This window comes from Lissotriton vulgaris, chromosome 6 (assembly GCF_964263255.1).
Source record: "Lissotriton vulgaris chromosome 6, aLisVul1.2, whole genome shotgun sequence".
Classification (NCBI taxonomy): Eukaryota; Metazoa; Chordata; class Amphibia; order Caudata; family Salamandridae; genus Lissotriton; species Lissotriton vulgaris.
Window position 1 is genome coordinate 423617880 of NC_141694.1, and position 21361 is coordinate 423639240.

The 21361-nt window shown below is 48.2% G+C and overlaps 1 protein-coding gene across 1 annotated transcript in view; it reads left to right on the forward strand.

Annotated features, from left to right (window-relative positions):
- Nucleotides 1-21361, forward strand: part of TINAG (tubulointerstitial nephritis antigen) — a 975673-nt gene that overhangs the window by 801757 nt on the left and 152555 nt on the right. Inside the window, exon 8 of the mRNA XM_086926440.1 lies at nt 5464-5509. Within this exon, the coding sequence (XP_086782566.1) occupies nt 5464-5509 (46 nt within the window). The remainder of the gene's footprint in view (nt 1-5463; nt 5510-21361) is intronic.

Consider the following 21361-nt stretch of genomic DNA (forward strand, 5'->3'; position numbering starts at 1 on the left):
TTGTTCCACAGGTTGTACACTACAGCAGTCAGACTACAATGATAAGCCTAAAGCCATGTTTCCCTATGTCACACTAGTGAATAACACAAGTGCTGCAGTCCAGATGTGCCATTATATTTTTCCATGCCATGTATTTTCTGAACCATATCCTGTGGCCTTATAAGAAAGTGAAATAATTCAATCAGGAATGGGATAGTTTCTACATGCTTTAGGAGTCAGAGCTCATGCACTGGGCAAAGGAAAGAAGGGTCCCAGTGTACAGAGTCTAAAAACCAGAAATACCATTCAGCAAAAATGACGGTCACCATGCAAGAAGGAGCATTTTCTCACACCTTTAAAACTAATATATTCCTTTTTTACGCCTGAAGTAGAGAAAGAAGAACTTCATAATCTTGAGTAATTCTTAGAAAAAGGGATTTAATTTAGAGAATGTAGGCCTATATTTACAAGCCTTTGTGCAGCCCTTGCTTATGCAAGGTACGCAAGGATAACACAAAGGCTTCAGTGAGATATATGTTATGTTATGTTATGTTACTGTTTGTTTTGTAGAGCGCTCAGCTGCTCCAAAGAGCGTACCGGCGCTAAAGATCATCACACCAAATACCAGCAACTAACACACAGCCATAACGCGCCAGAATTCACCATAACAGCATTACAGGGCAAAAAGATAAGTTTTAAGTCCCTTTCTAAAGACAGAAAGATTGGAGCATGTCCGCAACGTCAGGGGCAGTGTGTTCCAGAGACGGGGTGCAAGGTAACTAAAGGAACGACCTCCACAGCGAGCACGTTTCACTGTTGGGACGATTGAATTGGCCTGGGCAGCGGACCTCAAAGGTCTAGATGGGAGATAGAAGTTGACCCTTCTCTGCAGATATCCAGCGCCGAAATTGTGAAGCGCCTTAAAAGCTGTAGTTAAGATATAGATATAGAATGCCACAAAAGGGGCCATGTTGCGTGGTTTTGTAAAGAACTGTTATGCCATGCTTCTGCTTGCCCCATGTTAGATTGCTATTTGAGCTTATATGTGTTTCATGGGTAGAGCATGGGTGTTTTCGTGCATCCACCCATTCATTTGACACAATTCCTTGTTTACAAAGGTTTGTAAGCCTGGGATTGTGGCAAAGTGGATGGCATAACAAATAAAAAAAAATCGTATTTCAACTTGTTATGTCCTATTTCTATATATGAAGCATTCTACATTACCCATTGAAAGAAGAAAATTCCTCTCTGAATTGTTTTGTGCTGGAACAAAAACTATCTTTCCCATAATGCAGACACCTTTGCAGCATGGCAAAAGAGTACCTTCCTTGGCACTAGGTAGTACACAGTGCACCAGCTCTAGGATGAAGCATAAGTCAATCAATCTATCAATCCATCAGGTGTTTGTAAAGAGCACTACTCACCTGTTAGGTTGTCAAGGCGCTAGGGGAGGTATGTGCGGCTCCTTTGAGGTCATCTCAAGAGTCTGGTCTTGAGGTCTTTCCTGAAAAGGAGCAGCGTAGGGCTTTCCAGAGGTGGAGGGTAGGCCCTTCCAGGTCTTGCCTGTGAGGTAGGAGAAGGACTATCCACCCGCTCTGTTCTTGTAGAAGTGTGGGATGTGGCCAGGGTCTGCGAAACAGAGGCTTCTCTTGGAGGCGTGGAAGGAGAGACGATTATTGAGGTATTGTGGTCCGATGTTGTTGAGGCCTTGTATGCGTGCATGAGCAGCTTGAATGTCATTCTTCTTTCAACTGGGAGCCAGTGGAGCTTGTAGAGGGTGTTGCTGTAGTAAAATCTGCTGGTGATAAGGGCGTGTGTGACTGTCTTTCTGGATTCGCAGGGGATTCATTTGAATGTTTTACGGAGTTTTTGGAGGGTGTTGAAGCAGGCGTCACCAGGTGGTTCATAGCGGTCAATGAGTCCAATATGATGCTGAGGTTGTGTACTTGGTCTGTCTGGGTGGGTGGGTTTCCGAGGGCGGGGGCTACCAGTTGTCATCGCAACCTGAGGGGGTTGAACTAAGGATGAGGACTTCTGTTTTTTTCTGAGTTTAGTTTCAGGCAGCTGTTCTTCATCCAGGTTGATACGTCTTTCATCCCTTCTTTGAAGTTGTGCCTGGTGATGATGGGTTCCTTGGTGAGGGAGAGGATGAGCTGAGTGTCATCGACGTAGGAGACAATGTTGAGCCAATGGTTTCTGATGATGGTTGCAAGAGGGGCCATGTAGATGTTAAAGATGATGGCGCTGAGGGAGGATCCCTGGGGTACTCTGCATCTGGTCTCTGTCAGTTCTGAGAGGTAGAGCAGGAGTCTGACACTCTGTGTTTGCCCAGTGAGAAATGAGCATATGCAGTCTAGGGCCTTTCCTTGGATGCCGGTGTCATGGAATCTGGTGGATAGTGTGTGGTGGGAGACAATGTCGAAGGCTGCTTATAGGTACAGGAGGATGAGGGCAGCTGTTTGGCCCTGGTCGAGGAGGGCATGGATGTCGTCAGTATCGGCGAGGAGGGCTGTTTCTGTGCTGTGGCTGCTGCAGAATCTGGATTGGGAGATCTCTAGGATGTTGTTGACTTAAATGAAATGTGATAGCTGAGTGTTGATGTGCTTTATGACGACCTTTTTTCGAATGGGAGCAGTGAGATGGGCCTGAGGTTTTTGACGTTCGTCGGCTCTGCGGAGTGTTTCTTCAGTAGGGGTTTGACCTCAGCGTGCTTCTATTTGTCGGGGAATGGGGTGGTCTTGAGGGAGCAGTTGATAGTTTGACATAGCTCTGGTGCAATTGCTGTGATGGCCCTGTGGAAGATGTCGGGTGGACAGGGGTCTGAGGGTGCTCTGGTGTGGATGCTCTTCATGGTCTTTAAGGTGTCTTCTGTCATGAGTGGGGTCCAAGTGAGTAGGGTCTGTTCGGTGGCATCGCTGGGAGTGGGAGTTGAGGCGGTGCAGAGGTCTGTTTCATCGAAATTGTCATAAAACGTCTTGATCTTGAGGTGAAAAAAGGAGCTGAGTCTGTTGCAGAGGTCTTGGGAGGGAGGGACATCTGTTGTTTCAATGTCGGGTTTGGCAAATTCCTGTATGATTGAGAAGAGTTCCTTGGAGTTGTGGGAGTTGGAGAGGATTCTGTCTTTGATGAAGTTCTTCTTTGTGGATTTGATTAGTTGGTGGTGTGCTTTGGTGGCTGTTTTGTAGGCGGTGTGTGTTTCAGGAAGTTTGCTGATTCTCCACTTCTTTTCAAGTCATTGGCAGGAGCGCTTGGATTCTTGGAGTGCCGTGGTGAACCAGCTTGCTTTCTTGTTGTGTTGTCCTGTAGCCTTCTGGAGTGGGGCGAGTGTGTTGGCACAGTTGATGACCCATCAGTAGATGTTGCTTTGCCATGGTGTTGGCGTCTGGCATCATTGTGGTTAGAGTGCTGGTGAGTGCAGAGGTGAGGTGTTCTTCAGTGACATTGTTTCAGCTTATGCATGGGAGGCAGCACACATGTTTGTGTGTGCTGGGATTTCTAAAAGAGAGATAGATCCAGTGGTGTTCCTTCCAGAGCAGTCTGTGGTGTGGCTGAGGAAGACGCTGTTTCCTCCTCCGAAGATGGGTCGAGTGTGTGTCCTGCTGTGTTAGTGGGGGCAGAGACAAGCTGCTTCAGTCCTATGTTGGTGAGGTTCTCTAGGAGGGCAATGGTGTTAGGTTTGTCGTGATTGTCCAGGCGGAGTTTAGGTCTCCCAGTAGTATGTAGTCTGTGAAGGCAAGAGCGTGGGGAGTGATGAGGTTGGCAATGATGTTGGTGAAAGGAGCGCTGGGGCCAGGGGTTCTGTAGGCGGGGGTTCTGCGGAGCATCGTTTTGGGGTGGGTCTGAATCTGGAAATGGAGATGTTCCATGGGGGGCGAGGCATCGTCCGAGTTGGTGGTTGTCATGCGGAGGGAGCTTTTTTGGATGATGGCGCTGCCTCCTCCTGGAAGGGTGGGGTGGTCTTTTTTCAGGATCTTGCATCTGTCTGGGATGGCGGTTGCGATAACGGGTGCAGCGTTGGTGTTGGTCCTGGTCTCTGTGAGGAAGATGACATTGGGCGTGTGATGTTGAGGGCTCCCAGATTTCTATGGCATGTCTGTGCAGGGGGTGTCCGGAGGGATGGGGGCTACTGCTGGAGTCTGGAGTTAAGTGAAGGCGCAGCGGCAGTGTCGGCAGGAGATCTGGCCTTGGATGGTATTCGGCGTAGAGAGATGGCAGTTGTTGCTAGTCTGGAGTTGAGAGCGTAGAGGGTGCTGGGGTCATAACAGCAGTGGGTCTGGGAACTAGTGTCTCTGGAACTGGTCACATTCGGGTCAAGGACAGGCGCAGACAGGCTTGCCTTTGGCATGTCTTCAGCATGCCAGCGGCGTGCCAGCTGCGTGTTTCTGCTGCGTGTGTCTGCTGTGTGGAAGTGCAGCAGCCACAATTAAGTAGGGGGAAGAGGGAGGGCGGTCAGCTGGGAGGTGAGAGCGACATGCTGGGGTGGAGGGGCCACTGGTGCAGCAGTCAGGGGAGCAAAGGATCAGAATGGAAAGAAGGGGCAAAAGAGAAAAAGGGAGAGCAAAAACAGAAAAACAAAAACAGAAAGAACAAACTGAAAGAGCAAACAGAAAGAGAAAACAAATAGAGCACAAAGAGAAAAACAGGCACAGAGGACACAGAACAGAGCGGAACAGCAGAGTGCTCTTTCACAAGACCACCAGGGATGAGGTGCAGGCAGGAGCCTGCGGGTGGAGGAGGGCCTCGAACACCTACCTGTGTCCAACATTTAAGTGTGCCATATCTTAGTAGATATGGCGCATTTAATTTCTCTCCATTTCATTCAATGCAGTGGAGCAACTTTGCTTGCTGTCGTGATTGCATGAAACATTAGAATATATGCCTGTGATGTCTAAGGGCTTGTGATTCCATGTCTACATTCCTTGTACATAGAACCTACAGCATTAGCAGATCCCTCACAATCCTTATTTTGAGAATTCTGGGAACCGTTTTCTGCATATTCAAGAAAATGATACTCATAATTCAGAAAAATGTCAGTAATAATCAAGACCTACATCATCCTTTTAGGTATTAGTCATTAATCAAACAAACAGAAACATAAGGTATGTCATTGTACCATTGTATTACTGATGAAACCAATTTTAGGCTTTACAGAATTTTTGTTTCTCTTACTGTCTTAGCTAGTCACCATACCTGGATTACTTTTACAATTCCAAGACCAGCTCAACTAATATAAGTGCTGAAAATTCTAAAAAGACCAGAAAAACGATGTGTCTTACAATATTGATCCAGATCAAACAACTCTACTCAGATGTTAACATATTTACAATGGTTTGCTGAATTACTGAAGCGCCCACTAAATCATTACTCTCAGTACGTGGTGCATATGGTCTTAAAGTATTTAATTATGCTAAAAGTTATTTCAAGTTGAATGTATAGCATGCATGTATTTTCTTTGAGCATCATATCTATTTATCACTTTTCTAGGAATCCCAAATCATGAAAGAAATTATGGATAATGGACCGGTGCAAGGTTAGTACTCTTTATGGCTACCAGACAAGTGAAAGCAGCCGCTCCCAGTTGTTAAATCCATTGAAAACTGAACTTCTCTGCTTCTATGTCTGACTTAACAATTTGACTTTAGCCCATCACCAAATATTTCGGAGCATTTTTTAACTTCTTTATGAGCTTCTAATCATTCATCACCTCAGTAGTTTGATTTCAACTACTTAAGAAAAATGCAACATCATTTATCACATTGGCAATCTCTAACTTGCAGAAAAGGTCGCACACCTTAAGATGCATGCGACACTTGAGCTGGGTGTCAGTCAAGTGCGGGCTCTGTGCAAGACTAATCCTCAGATCAATCTTTAAGCCCAATTATTTACTACCCCTAATTTGCATCACGTTAGTGCACTTCCCACTGTTTATTAACAGCCAGTTAGAACACCATCCTTCAAGTGCAAGTTCCCTTATGCTACTTCATAGTTCTCATGCATTCTGCTAATTGGACCTCTTCCTAGGAATTCTTTCTCAAACCATGTGCTTGCCATTCAATGACATTCAAACATGTTTCTTAAATCCTTTCAGAGGATGAAGTTATTTACACATCAATTCAAGTCCTTGGTGCATGACTGTGGTGCATGACTTTAATAGTCAACTGTGCTTACAGTGTGTGTATGCTTTTACTTGAGTCCTAGTGCATGGTCATTGCTGCATAGCTGTTGACACTAGTGTTTTGTTCATGTAAACCTATCAGAAAGGCATTACATTCTGATAAAACATCTAGGTCAAGGTTACCAGGTCAGTCGGGAGGTAATGGACCCCAGTTGTAATGACTGGGGTTGTCCATGTATAGTGTCCTGGGGCCCTTCAACTGTGGGCTCCCAAATTAGGAACCAGGTGCTCCTTTTAGCGCTTGACTCTCAGGATACCGAGGCAGCACAATCCATAACTTACTCAAGTCAGGTGTGGTGAGCTAGAGACTCTGTGGAGAGCAATGCAACAAAGGGCAATTAATATATCAGTGTCAGTCAGTACTTTACTTTTAAAAACAAAAAAATACTTTAAACGACACAAACCTATAAGCAGAAGTTTGCATCTAATGTAGTATTAGATTTAAGGCAGCAAATGATTAACTTTCAAAGCAGTACTTTGTGACTTTGGCGGTACCTGAACCATATGACAACCTTTTGTGATCAGTATAACTACACTGTTTTGTAAAATGTCCAGACATACCAAAATAAGATAGTTATCAGTGTTACATCTCCTTTGCAGGAATTCAATATATTGCTATGTTCTGTGTTCCAGGATGTTTCTTTGTTTCTCTTTCTCATTTTTTTTTATCCCTGTATCTGTTTCCAGAATCATATTTTTGTTTTACAGATGTCAAACACACATACTGGTATGCCTTGTATGTTTGAGAAACCGGAATAGTCCATAAAATTCAGAACATGCTTCATGATATAATCATTGATATCAATTCACCAAAATGCCATCTATTGCAGTTGTGGCATTGTATACCCAGTGACATCACTACATTGGTCACTTGTTCCTGCCTTAACAACCCAAGTGCCCCATACGTGCAAATTAGGTGCTAACCTGAGGTCAAGTCCTGGGGAAATTATTGGAAGTAAACAGTCCTTTTAATTCTCTGGATACGTTTGATAACTGTTAGTCCCTCTATGACCCCCTGATAAAAGGATCAGTAAACACAGTGCCAGGGTTACCAAACAGCAAGCCTGGGGAAGCTGATTAGTTCTTCATAATAAACATGGATAAAGTGGAGTATTATGATTTTAAGAATAGTATGAAATGGTATGGTTTGTAATACACACTCTAAGCATTAATCTACTTACTTGATTTGCAGTTGCTGTGCTGAAAATGGTAACATACAAATGTGCATAATAAGGATAAATGATGGTAAAATGTTTTTAAAGCACATCTATTCCTTAAAGAAAGAGTGGCATGAAATTTTGGGGCATATTCTCAAGGAGTTATCGCCGAGTTAACGGCACTTTATCGCAGCCAAAGTGGCGATAAATATATCACCCTACTCACAAGCTGGTGCAAACAGCCCATATCACCAATTTAGCAGCCTCAACAAACATTGCCACAGATGACCCCGGCAACTATCGCTAATGAGATGCAGAGTTGCCTTCCCGTGCAAAAAGCCGCAATAACATCACTCCACAACATTCTCATCGACCAGCCAGATCAGCGATAACATCCCAAAACAGGCGATAAGGCGCGTGAGCAGCAGGGATTTAACACCTGCTCTGACCTGGTGTAAAGTCGGACGAAAGCCTGCACCAGGAAAGGTAGCACAGCCCACAGCCACACCCGAAGACAAACAGAAGCCATGGAGCTACTGATCATGCAGCTCGGAACCACACAGGTCCACAACACTCACCGCAACCACCTCCTGGCCCGCCACCCCCCGGACCCCAACCGGACCACCACAGAAGCAGCACAGACACAGACAGCGGACCTTCAGAAAATACACCAGCCTCACAGACTTAACACCAGAGTATGTCATTGCCCACTACAGGCTCAAACGGACAACCTCCTCCGCATCCTGAACATCACTGCCCACAGGCTGAGGGTACCCACACCTCAGACAACATCCCTCCGCAGACAAAGCTGCTGGACGTGCAGCACCTGTTGGCCTTTGGTAGCTTCCAACCAACAACCGCCAGAGTCGGAGGAGTCTCACAGCCAGCCCTATCAAAGTTCCTCAAACCTGTCCTGGATGCCATCATCAGCTTGGTACCCCAGTACCTATACTTTCCCCACACTGTGCAGGAACAGCTGGAGACCAAGCAAAGACAATTGCCAAGTTAGACAAAAACAGGACTGTTACTTTTTGAGAGATGTTGTTTATTCACATCCTCAAGCATAAATAAATTATGTATACGTTTGTTCAAATACTTAAACATTTAAATGCCCAAAGAGAGGTGAGGGTGAAAGGGGTAGAGGGAGGGGGAATCAATTGCTTTTTGAGGATCAGGGTAGTGAAAAGAGGAATAAACTGATATCACATGTGGTCACATTAGTACATTTAACAAGTTGACAACACATGGGCATGTTGGTATCGCCATTACCCAATTTAATACATATATATTCCAATCCCAATATTTGAAAACACAGTCAAGAATGTTCTGTTGAGCTTGGGTAGGATATCTAAAAGGAGTAAGTCTACGTTTCGAACCTTGGTGGTGTAGGTTCAATTGCACCTTACTGCGGGGTCTTCATCAGGACAGGAGTAGTGGTGGACAAGGAGGGGGGTGGGAGGCCAAGGAAGGGCACCATGAATGCCACTATAAATCGTGTGGCAACGTGAAGAAGGAGAAAGTAAATGGGCCCTTGGGCTCCGGTCATCAAAGAGACCAAAAACATGGGGTCTAAGTAGTCAAAGGACCTCATCAGTGGAAATTAAAGTTAATCATAGCTGTAAAAACGGCCCGTTCCGTGCGCTAATTGCAGACGTGGCAGTAGCAGCTCGCAGGCTCAACAGAACATTCTTGGCTGTGTTTTCAAATATTGGGATGGGAATATATATGTATTAAATTGTGTAATGGCGACACCAACATGCCCATGTGTTGTCAACTTGTTAAATGTACTAATGTGACTACATGTGATTTCAATTTATTCCTCTTTTCACTACCCTGAACCTCACAAAGCACTTGCTTCCAGCCTCACTCGACCCCTTTCACCCTCGCCTCTCTTTGGGCATTTAAATGTTTAAGTATTTGAACAAATGTATACATAATTTATTTATGCGTGAGGATGTGAACAAACAACATCTCTCAAAAAGTAACAGTCCTATTTTTGTCTAAATTGGCAGTTGTCTTTGGTGCAAACAAATTTTGTAACTGGGACCCCTTTAAATGCAACATTGTACTACCCAGTTCCCAGTAACGTTGGGTTAACCCTTATTCTGTAACGGAGACCAAGCAAGGCTTCTACACCATAGCTGGATTCCCGCTCGTGTTGGGGGCAATTGACTGCACACATGTCCTACTTGTACCCCCTTCCGACACTGCACACAATGACCACAACAGAAAGCACACGCATTCCATCAATGTGCAGGCAATAGTGGACCACCAGGGACTCTTTACAAACGTCGTCGTCAGCCACCCAGGCAGCGTGCATGATTGCTACATCTTCTGAAAGTCCATCATCAACCAGCGCTTCCAGGCTAGCACCTAAGGAAATGCACTGCTCTTTGGTAAGTACTAAATTAACACACCACACACCTCAAATCCATAATCATTCAACTCACAACCCTGTGTATGCACACATCACAAAGTCACATACAACATGCTAAACAACATGCACACCGACCAGACATGGCAGCGCGACTTACTGTGGGAGCCTGGGCTAGCCATGTACATGAGCCAACAACAGCCTGGCACCACAGCCACACAATAGCAGAACATGGGGAGAGGTGGGAATCAGGCATGTGCGAAGGAGGCAAGTGACCCATGAATGAGAAGGTACCCAATGCCAAATGTGGCGTGGATGCGCTGGACAGACTGCATTATGCAGACCCCAGACATATCCATGTCGACACACACTGCTGGTGTTTGGAGTGTAGTGGACAGTCGCCGCAACCATGTCACCCCAGCCAGTTTGGGAGATCACAGAAATGTAGCTTGTGACATCCCCCCCATAAATTTGTACAGAATGTGCTGGCCCGGCGTAGGCCAGGCCAGCATAGGGGTGTGAATAAAAAGCATGGAATACTGGGCGTGGTTCTCTACCGGAATGCCCTACGTCTCTGCCAGGGCGGCGCCTCTCACCGCCCCCACGAGGCCGATAGTGTTGCCTGAGATCCTGTGTGCCTGCTGCACCCCGGGCCGCTGGTCCCTGAACCAGTTTTGCCCACCCCTGTGCAGCCAGGCCTCAATGCCCACCTGCCGACACCGGTGTGTGTCGAAGAGGGCCCACCACATGACGGTTCAAGTTTCAAGCCAGAGGCCCCCTTCCTTGGCAGCCTCCTCAGACCATCACGGCCTCCGCAACACAGACCCGCAGAACTCCTTTCTCGTTGACGTACTCGACCGGCATGCACAGCGGACAAGTAGGTCACACATTTGGAACTGATTCTTGACTACACTATGGCAGAAGACATGTTATCATGGCTGTGTTTAAATCACTAAACTCCCTTCGATGTGGTGACACCAATGCCATGCATAGAATTCCAACCACACGTGTCTGTGGGCCCTTGCTATCTTCGGCCTTCATCCTACACTGCGGCCCTGCAGGCCTCACACCAATCCGATGCAGTCCGTATCAGGCAGGACACAGCATCGTCGCTGGCAAAACACCGATCGACTCTGGTGCCACTACCTCCGTCAACCACATATCTCCTCCACATGCCATTCCAATGTTGTGTGCCAGAGATCCAGGAGGAGCTGCCTGAACTGTGGTTGACTCATGCTACCCATTGCCTCTGGCCTACACTGCGGTCAACTAGGTCACACATTTAGAACTGAGTCCTGCTCTCTTCATGGCAGAGTTCATGTTATTGTACGGGCCTCATCCCAGACTGCATAGCCTTCCAGCTTTGGTGCCACTAAGTATGTGCCCCGAAATTCATGAGCACTCTCTGGTTGAACTTTGGTGTTGTCTGGGTCCATGGGCTGGGGGTTGTCTACATCATCATGCAGCTGATACTGTCATGGTGCTAAAGAGGAGTCTGTAGCATTCCACTCCGCCATTTGCCTGTTTCTGCTAGCTTCTGCCCTCTGCATCATGCCCAGGAGGAGAGCTTCATCTGTCCCCCGCAACCCTCCACTACATTCACCTTGGACACCAACGAGGACCCGCACAGCTCACATGGCCCTACCTTAGTGCACCGCAAGTCACTGTCCCGAGGCGGTGTGCCTGTGGTGGCCGCAGTGCATCCAGCACCACTAACTCTGTGCAGTTCAAGTCATGGACCCTTGCCGTTTGAAGCTTGTACTTCTGATGGTCTGATCACTGTTGTGGTTGTTGCCAGCACCAACCAAACCCTGAGAGGTGCATTACACTACCCAACACCCATCCAGCACAGGCCTCACTGGACAGGTGACTCTGGCAATAAAAGGGGCCAGGCGCACGTGCCCATAGCCAGTTTCACAAACTATCTAAGTGTGTCCGTGTAGTCATTATGTATGCATCAGGGCCCTGGGTCATTCCACATTACATTGTGCTGTGTACAGAGGGTGCTGCAATGTCACCGCAGGCAGTGGGGTATACCTGGGACATGTATCCATGTTGTACCACCCTGTGAGCGTAGGCGGAGTTTACAGGCATATGACAGTACAGCAGTGTAGGGGTGTGGCTCTTCCACACATGGATCTGGGTGTGGTTAAGTTTAGGCCTTGCCGAGGAAGTGACTAATGCATGTATCTCTGTTGTATTATCTGCGCCACCCATCCCGCAATGGACAATGTTGCTAAGTGGCATGCCTTAGGAGTGCGGGCTCGGCCGAAGGGTTACATGAGGGTGGGCATGCACACTCGAGGTCAGGGATCACACATGCCAACTGTTGTGTGTGTCGCGATTAGCGCAGCATGTGCCAAATGTCTACCCACAACTTCATGGCGAGTTCAACCAGGCAGATGCTCTAAATCTGTGTCAGTCCTGTCCTTACAATAGGCCTACATACCCGTGGCCAGCCACCTTCAGCGCACATCGTCACTGTGTTGTGGTGAGGCTTGTGGACATGCGCAGACAGGCATGACAACGCTGTGCCGTATAGGTGCAAGTGAGGCAACCGTGCTGCGCACACTGGTGACTATGCTCGGGGGAGGGAAGAGCAGCAGTAAAGCTACACAATACACATTGATGGCGCTCATTGTCAACAGGTGGTTCAATTCATACAGGAATCACAAAGTCACACATATCACACACCAATGAACCAATGAGCCTGCCAACACATCTTGCAGTGCGTAGTCTTGACTCATGTCTCTATGCACTGTCACAGGTGACCAAGGATATGCACTCTGTGTTTGGATGATGACACCCCTCCGAGCCCTGAACACACAGGCCCAGAGGCGGTACAATTTGGCCCACAAACGCACCAGGGGCATTCTGGAGCGCACATTTAGTGTGTTGAAGTCACGTTTCAGGTGCCTGGACGTCACAGGTGGAAGGCTCCTGTACAGCCCAGACATTGTGTGCAAGATGATCATTGCATGTTGTGTGTTTCACAACATATGTGTACGCAGCAATGCCCCATGGATATGAGTGCCAGATGCACTGGATGATGATGATGAAAAGGAGGCAGGTGGACCACACCCCACTGCAGCTGCAGCAGAAATTGCCCTTAGGAACACCATCATTGACAATTTCTTCTCATGTTGATGTCACATTGTGACGGTCCGTAGCAATTATGGGACAGTACAAAATGACCAAAGGCCCATCATGTGCAAAAAATGCATTCCAAAAAACATTTCTGGTGTGCATGTCACTCATCTGTACAGGCACATCACTCAGACAAGTGTGGGTGCGACATGTATTGCTAGCAATTTTGGGAATTGGTAATGGATGGTGGGTGTGTCAACTCTGTGCAGTGAGGCTGTATAGGGTGTCACATATTCGCAATGCCAGTTCTGTGAGTCACAGATATTACGGAATCCCACTCTTCAGTGTTTCACATGTGTCACAATTCATTCCATTTGGGCTGTCATTTGTGGCCTACAAGTGACAAGAGGACTTAACAAGGGTGTACACAACAAGTATTCACTCTTACACTGCTCGCTGCTGCTTTTCTATTGCTTTGCACATATTCTGAATGTTAACTAAATGGATAGTATGAATTAATACAAAATCACTCTTTGCATGGGGACACGGCTAAGATTTTCTTTTCCTTCCTTGAGTTTGGCCACCATACAATGCTAAATGCACTATAAATGTATATAAAATTTAAGAAATATATATACACTAAATATGGTATCGACTGATATACTTGTACATATGTGATTACAGCCTTGACAAAGTCACCCGTGAGTTGAAACACGCGTCGGCTGTTTTTGCTGATTCAAATACAAGCTTCATTCAACAAACATATGGCTATTCTCTTCTAATTGAGGAAACTATGAAACAATATGAAGGGTGGAAACACTCTAGGTTGATTGTTATTGGGTGTGCTTCCAAACTTTGATTTCTTATATTAGCGTGGAGGTATTTTCCAATGTGTAGTGTGCATTTAGGGTAGTGTGATGCATCTGTACCGTATAGCACCACATTAAGAAAATTCCTTTGGAGTCCTATCTACAAATACAGTGGCACATGACAAAAGAGTTGCTATTGACAAAACCATCGATACCCTTTTTAGTCATTCTTCCATGAGTTGGACTCCATCGTGGGAGAGCTCATGTGGGATGACAACGACTTTTCATAGATCTTGGTAAACTCCAAATACCAGTGGGAAAAGGCAGGTAGGAAGTTCCCACCTTTGAATTGCATTCCTTGGTGGCCCAACTTCAATATGTTTCGCACAGGTTGGCAGTCAGCAACTTACATGAAACCTGTGCTAGCGATGAGCCTTTACTGTTAGGTGGTCTCCTACAACTCCTGCTGCCCTCAGTTAAAATGCATCGCTCGTCTTCATTACATGTCAAGGTAGTGCGCAGATGTCTACCTTGGATTTTACACTTGACACATAATGCCCTGCCCTGTGCTTCCTTGATCCCTCAACGAGGCCTTTCATGATTTCCTGGGTTCTTCACTTTAGATGACTGTTAGACCTGGCATCTTTGGCGTGGTTTTCCCCTATCTTTTTGCCTCTACCTCCTGTATTTTTGATGCTGTGCTGGATTTCGATTTTGCTGGTTTAGATGTTCTGGACACTCTGCCACTGCTGATCAGTGCCAGAGTGTAAGTGCTCCCAATGTAAATTGCTATTTTGATTGGATATACATGTTTGGCATATTTGAATCACCATGAAGTCCCTAGTAAAGTGCACCGGGTGTGCCAGGGCTGGTGATGACAAATACTAGTGGGCCTGCAGCATTGATTGTGCCACCCACAGGAGTAGCTCTAAGATGGTGTCCCGGGCCTGCCACTACAGTGCCTATGGGCAGTTTAGAAACTGCCATGTCCTCCTGGTCAGTGTCCCCACTGACCAGGCCTAACCCTTACCTTTTTGTGAACATCAGTCACCCCTATGGAAGGCCCAAGGTACCCCCCTGGGCAGGGTGCAGTGTATGTAAAAGGTAGAGCATGTACTAGTGCAGGTGACATGCTCTGGTAGTGAATTACAGCCATTTTCGTTTTTTACTACTGTAAGGCTATCTTACTCCATAGATTAACATGGGGGATGCTGGCTACAGTGGCTTCCAGCATTTCTTACCATAGGAACAAGATAGTACATAAGTATCTAGTATCCCTGAACTCAGAATTTAATAACACATCTTTTAGGAAAGGTTGTTTTTAAATCCTGTGTTTGATAACAGCACTTTTAGAAAGTTGATGTTCTCTTGTCTGACCCTTCTGTGTGCCTTGGCCTGTTTGTGTATTGACTGTCTGGTTTGAGAGTGACAGGGGCTGGGGATTCTCCAGGAGGCTGGCTGAGTCAGCCCTAGGCTGAATGACTGCATTTGCAACCTGAGTGGTGGGAGGAGTTAGCACCTGGGCCTGAATAGGGCTGTGCCTGCCGGCCACAATGCTGGTTCCACCTCCTGCTGGGCGGCTAACGACCCTGCCCCTCACTCTGAAAGGAAAGGAGCAGCCAGGAAAACAAAGTACTCAGGAGACACCCAGAACTAGTTCAGACCGGGCTCAGGGCCCACTTGCACAAAGAGAACAAAGACTTTTAGGGGTATAAGAACAGGACCCCTGACAACAGAAAATTAGATCATCCTGGAATCAAGAAGGAACCTCTGCCAAGGAGAAAGCTGAATCTGAAGAAGGAAGACTATCCTGCTGTTGCTCTGCTGGACTGACCTGTTGCTTTGCTGTCAAGGAGAGGGGAAGGACTTTGCTGTTGTGCTGTATCCCCTGTCTTGAAGGAATCTCCAAGAGCCTGAGAAGAGCTGGCTCCCTGTTCTGAAGTCCCAGGAACAAAAGGACTTTACCCCCCAGCTTCGCTCAACTCTGCTGAGAGAGTTCTGTCCTTCCTAGAGTGCTTGATCCAGTTGTGGGGCCTCTGGAAGTTGTACCTGTGCTGGGAAGCTTGAAACTAAGCTTGAGAGACTTTTGCAATTGAAAATTGTTGCATCGCTCGCTTGCGGAGTGCATCCCCGACAGTGCGAGAAGTTTCCCGCCACTACGAAGGTCGAGATCATCGCAGTGCCTGACGTCGCTGCCAGAGCCGTCGCATCCTTCGTTTTCCGGGACGCACCAGACTGGTACGGGAAAGTCGAACATCGCTGCGAGTGTCGTCGCAGAGCCTGTTGTCGCTGGGTGAGATCGCCGCACCGCTTGCTTGCGGACCACATCACATCGCTGCGAGCATCGTCCCAGAACCATCACATTGAGGAGCTGCGAGAGAGAGGATCACCGCTGGACCGCGCATCGTCGCCCTGGAGATCGTCGCAGCCCCTACGAGATTGTCGCATCGTGCCTTTGCGAGAACAAAACTTCCTGTGGAACCTACGCACCGGAATCCATACAAGTGGCCTTCCACTCCATACAGACCGGATTCGTCGCAACACGCCCGCTGCTGCAGCGGGGCTGTCGCATCACCTCCCCAGGGTCTCAGGAGCAACGCATCGCTTGTTTTCCACCGCACCAGCTTCTGCTTTTGGAACTTTGTTGCAACTAAAAGGTACTGTGAGTAAACGTGACGCAACTGTGAACTTTTCACGCATCTGTGGATTATTTTATCGCAACTTAAAGAACTTTGATTACAACCTTAAGAACTCTTTTGAAACCATATTCTTGAACTGTGTATGTTGGATTTTTTTCGTTTTGGTCTTGTGTAGTTTAGAATAAATACCGTTATTTTCCTAAACTGTTGTGGAATCAGTTTGTGGTGTTTTCACTGTTTTGCTGCGAGTGTTGGTACAAATACTTTACACATTGCCTCTGGTTAGCCTAGATTGCTCGTGTCAAGCTACCTAGAAGGTGAGCAGGGGTTATCTCAGAGGGTTTCCTCCTTACCCTGACTAGAAGCAAGGGTCCAAATTTGGACAGTGGTACCTACCCCTGCCAACTAGAGACCCCCAGTTCTAACATTGGTGGTCAGGCGGTGGGATTTGAACTTGTATTTGTACTTGACCCACAGTAATTGGTGTACATCACTAGTGAGTGCAGACCACTACGCCACCGCATACTACTGGTTTTTGATTTTTTGATTCTATTTTTGGGAAACTCTTCAGAGCATCATGTCTGCGAAAGGAAAGGCACTCAGTGAGGGGGCAGAAGTAGAATTGGAGTTTGCCATTGGAGATTTGTATTCATACAAAGTTGAGCATCTTAAAAAATGCTGCCTTAAGTTTGAGTGCCCCATAAAGAGCGCCTACAGAAAGGAGGCCCTGCAGAGAATCTTGAAGGCCCATTGGGAGGCACAAGAGGGAAATGATGATGTGAATGGAGAGAATGGTTTTCAAGTCACAGATCTGCCAGTGGGCAGAGTAGGCTCAGGAGCTGGCAGCAACCACTCCGGTAGAGGCCTCACCCCAGAAGAGTTACAAGTGAATCAGAGAGTGAGAGAATATGACTTGGAAGTCATGAAAATGAAAATGAGGCAATTGGAGTTGGAGAAAGAAAGGGCAGCGGAAGACAAGAAAGAGGCCCGTGCCCTAGAGGAAAAGAAATTGCTTTAGGCTCATAAGTTGAGCATGAGAGAAGTGGATCTTAAAGCCAAGGTGATGGATGCCAGTTCAAATGGTGGCAGCGCACAGCCAGTGCATGGGGGTAAAGTATATATTCCCAAATACCTGGTACAGAATAACCATAGGAGTGAGGATATTTATGCCTGGTTTACTTCGTATGAAATTGTATTGAAGATGAATGGTGTGCCTGATCAGTATTGGGGGGCGGGCCTGTGGAAACATTTTGAGGCTTCTGGGAGGAGTGCGCTAGAGCCCTTAGAGATGGCAGGTACCATGACCTACCCCAATATGAAGGAGGCCTTATGCCTCAGGTATGGCCTTACTCCAGAGCAGTATAGACTGCAGTTTAGAAACTCGAAGAAGAGAGAGTCTGAGACTTGGATGGAATGTGTGAATCAGCACTCATGTGCACTGGAAGGTTGGATGAAGGGCAGTAAAGTGACTGATTTTAAGAGGTTGTTGCATTTAATCAGTTGGGAGCACTTGAGTAGTCTTTGTGTTCCAGAGCTGCGCCAGCATCTTTAAGACAGCAAGCTGACAGATCCCATTGAGCTTGCTAAGGAGGCGGACTGCTGGACCAGTACCAGGGTCCACAGAGGAATTGTGGGTACCACAGCCAAAGGTGGGCAGGGTCCCCAGCAGAAGAGTGGGGGGACAAGGGTAAACAAAAGGAGTTCTCTCAAGGGCCTCAAAATAGTTCCCAGGGAAAAGAATCCCAACCCCCCAAACCTAGACAGCCATGGCCCCCTAAGGGCAGGCGGGACAATAGAGACAGAAGAAATAACCAGGGTCCCCCTACCTGCTATCACTGCAATCAGGTGGGCCACATCGCTCCAAGCTGTCCCAAGAAGAAGCCAGCACCCACTGGTGCTCCCGCCCCAGCGTTAGCTAGTGTAGCTTTGGGTGGGGATTTGGTTTCTAGTGCCTGGGGGGAGCTAGCAGTTATGACCCTTGTCTCGCTAGGAGACCGAGAGATGGTCCAGGAAACCTTACTGCCCTCTAACACTAAGAAGTATGGGCAGAAGGTGACCATCAATGGGAAGGAGGTTGAGGCTCTGAGTGACACAGGAGCCAGCGTGACATCTGCGAGATGTCAGTGGGTGTCTGAAGAGCAAATCATCCCTGATGTACTCCGCCCTGTAGTGGCAGCTGACAGCTCAGTGCGCCTCTGAAAGCTTGCGCGTGTTCCCTTTGAATGGGGGGGGGTCTCTGGTCTTTTGGAAGTAGTTGTCAGTGATGCCTTGCCTGTAGACTGTCTGTTAGGTAACGACCTGGAGAGTTCTCCATGGAAGGACGTAGAACACAGAACTCATTTGGAGATGTTGGGTCTGCCTGCGTGGATCTGTGTGACCACGCGTGCTATGGCAGCCAGTAAGGGTGACTCAGCAGAACTGGAGCCTGAAACAGTGGCCCAGAGACCTGCCAGGAGAGGAAGAGGCAAGGGGCGTGGGAAACCCGCCCCAGCAGTTCCCACGGTCCAGGAAGGAGCAGAACCTGAGGGGATGCCCTGGAGCCTACAGGGGAACAGGTGGCCGAACTGGGAGACCTACCTGAGCTGCCAATTGGCAACAGGAAGGTGGTCCCTCCAGGGAGGAGTTCTGCCAGGCGCAGAAGGAATGCCCTTCCCTCGATGGTCTGCGGCAACAGGCTGTAGATCAGGCAGCATGTGGAGTAGTCAGAGACCACTTTATCTACTGGGAAGATGGCCTACTATATAGCGAGCCTAAGTTTGCTGAGCCCGGTGCAGCCCGTGTGCTGGGGGTACCCGAGCGCTTCAGAAACTTCCTAATGGGTCTGGCTCATGACGTGCCTCTTGCAGGACATCTGGGGCAAGACAAAACCCTGAACCGGCTTGTCACCCACTTCCACTGGCCCCAGATGAGAAAGCACGCTGGTTCCTTTTGCAGATCTTGCCAAACCTGTCAAGGCAGTGGCAAGACTGGAATGAAATTGAAGGCACCCCTTCAACCCTTCCCAGTGGTGAGCACCCCTTTCGAGCGGGTGGGTATAGACATAGTAGGGCCCCTGGACCCCAAGACAGCCTTAGGCAACAGGTTCATCCTAGTCTTGGTGGACCATGCTACCCGGTACCCGGAAGCAGTCCCTCTCAGGACAATCACAGCACCCGTGGTGGGCCGTGCATTGATGGGGATCTTTTCCCATGTGGGATTCCCCAGAGAGGTGGTCTCCGACCGGGGTACCAACTTCATCTCTAAGTATGTAAAGTCCCTGTGGGAGGAGTGTGGGGTAACTTATAAGTTCACCACTCCTTACCACCATCAAGGAAATGGGTTGGTTGAAAGGTTCAACCGGACCCTAAAAGGTATGATTATGGACCTAGCGGAGCCCATGAGACGGAAGTGGGACGTCTTGTTACCATGCCTGTTGTTTGCCTACAGGGAGGTGATTCAGAAGTCCTTAGGGTTCAGTCCCTTTGAACTCCTGTATGGCCACCCTCTTAGAGGACCTCTCTCACTGGTGAAGGAGGGTTGGGAAAAGTCCTGTGGGAAAACCCCCCAGGATGTGTTCAGCTATGTGCTGGCCATCCGCAACCAGACACAACGCTTCAGGAAGCTCGCTCAGGCGAACCTGGAAGCAAGCCAGGAAGAAATTAAAAGATGGTACGACCAGAATACCACTCTGGTCGAATTTCAACCTGAGCAGAAAGTGTGGGTAATGACGCCAGTGGAGTCTTACGCGCTCCAAGACAAGTGGACTGGGCCATATGAGGTGGTGGAAAGAAAAAGTGAGGTAACCTACCTGGTTAACCTGAGGACTCCCAGGCAGCCCCTGAGAGTCTTGCATGTGAACCGCCTCAAACCACACTTTGAGAGGTCTGAAGTAACCATGCTCATGGCTACAGATGCAGGAATGGAAGAGGATAGTGATCCTCTCCCTGACCTCCTGGCAGTTAAGGAGCAAGATGGGTCAGTGGATGGTGTGGTCCTCTCGCCCACCCTAACCCCAGAGCAGCAGAGGGACTGTCGCCAAGTGTTGGGTCAGTTCTCCTCCCTGTTCTCCCTGACCCAGGAGTCACTAACTGGTGCGTCCATGATGTGGACACTGGAGACAGTCTGCCTGTGAAGCAAAAATTTTACAGGGTAGCTGACAAGGTAAGGGCCAGCATCAAGGAAGAAGTTTCCAAGATAGTGGCGCTAGGGGTGATTGAGCCCTCCAGCAGCCCCTGGGCTAGCCCAGTGGTCTTGGTACCAAAAGCTGCTGCGCCAGGTGCCACTCCAGAACTCAGGTTCTGCGTGGACTACCGTGGGCTCAATGCGGTCACGAAGACTGACGCACACCCCATCCCCAGAGCTGATGAGCTCGTGGATCGGTTGGGAGCTGCCCAGTACCTCAGTACATTTGATTTGACTTCTGGGTACTGGCAGATTGCCTTAATTGATGGGGCCAAAGAGAGGTCAGCATTTTCAATGCCAGAGGGGCACCTCCAGTTCTGAGTCATGCCCTTTGGGTTGAAGAATGCCCCTGCCACGTTCCAGAGACTGGTTAACCAGGTACTGTCTGGGCTGGAGGAATTCAGCGCTGCATACCTGGATAACATTGCTGTGTTCAGCTCCAAGTTGGAGGAACACTTGCAACACCTCTGTGAAGTGTTGAAGGCTCTGCAAGGGGCGGCCTCACTATCAAGGCCAGCAAGTGCCAGATAGGGCAGGGATCTGTGGGGTATTTGGGACACCAGGTGGGGAGTGGCCAGGTGGCACCCCTACAGGCAAAGATTGATACCATTCTGGCTTGGGAACCCCCAAGACACAGACAGAGGTGAGAGCCTTTATAGGACTCACCGGGTATTACAGACGGTTTGTCAAGGGATATGGCACCATTGTCGCCCCCTTGACAGAACTCACTTCTAAGAAGTTGCCCAAAAGAATGGGCTGGACCGAAGCCTGCCAAACTGCTTTTGATGCCCTGAAGACTGCCATGTGCACAGCACCGGTGCTCAAGGCACCTGACTTTTCCAGTGAGTTCATAGTACAGACAGACGCTTCAGAGCATGGTGTGGGAGCAGTACTCTCACAAATCACTGAGGAGGGAGGAGACCAGCCGGTAGCTTTCATTAGTAGGAGGCTACTCCCCAGGGAACAGAGGTGGAGTACGA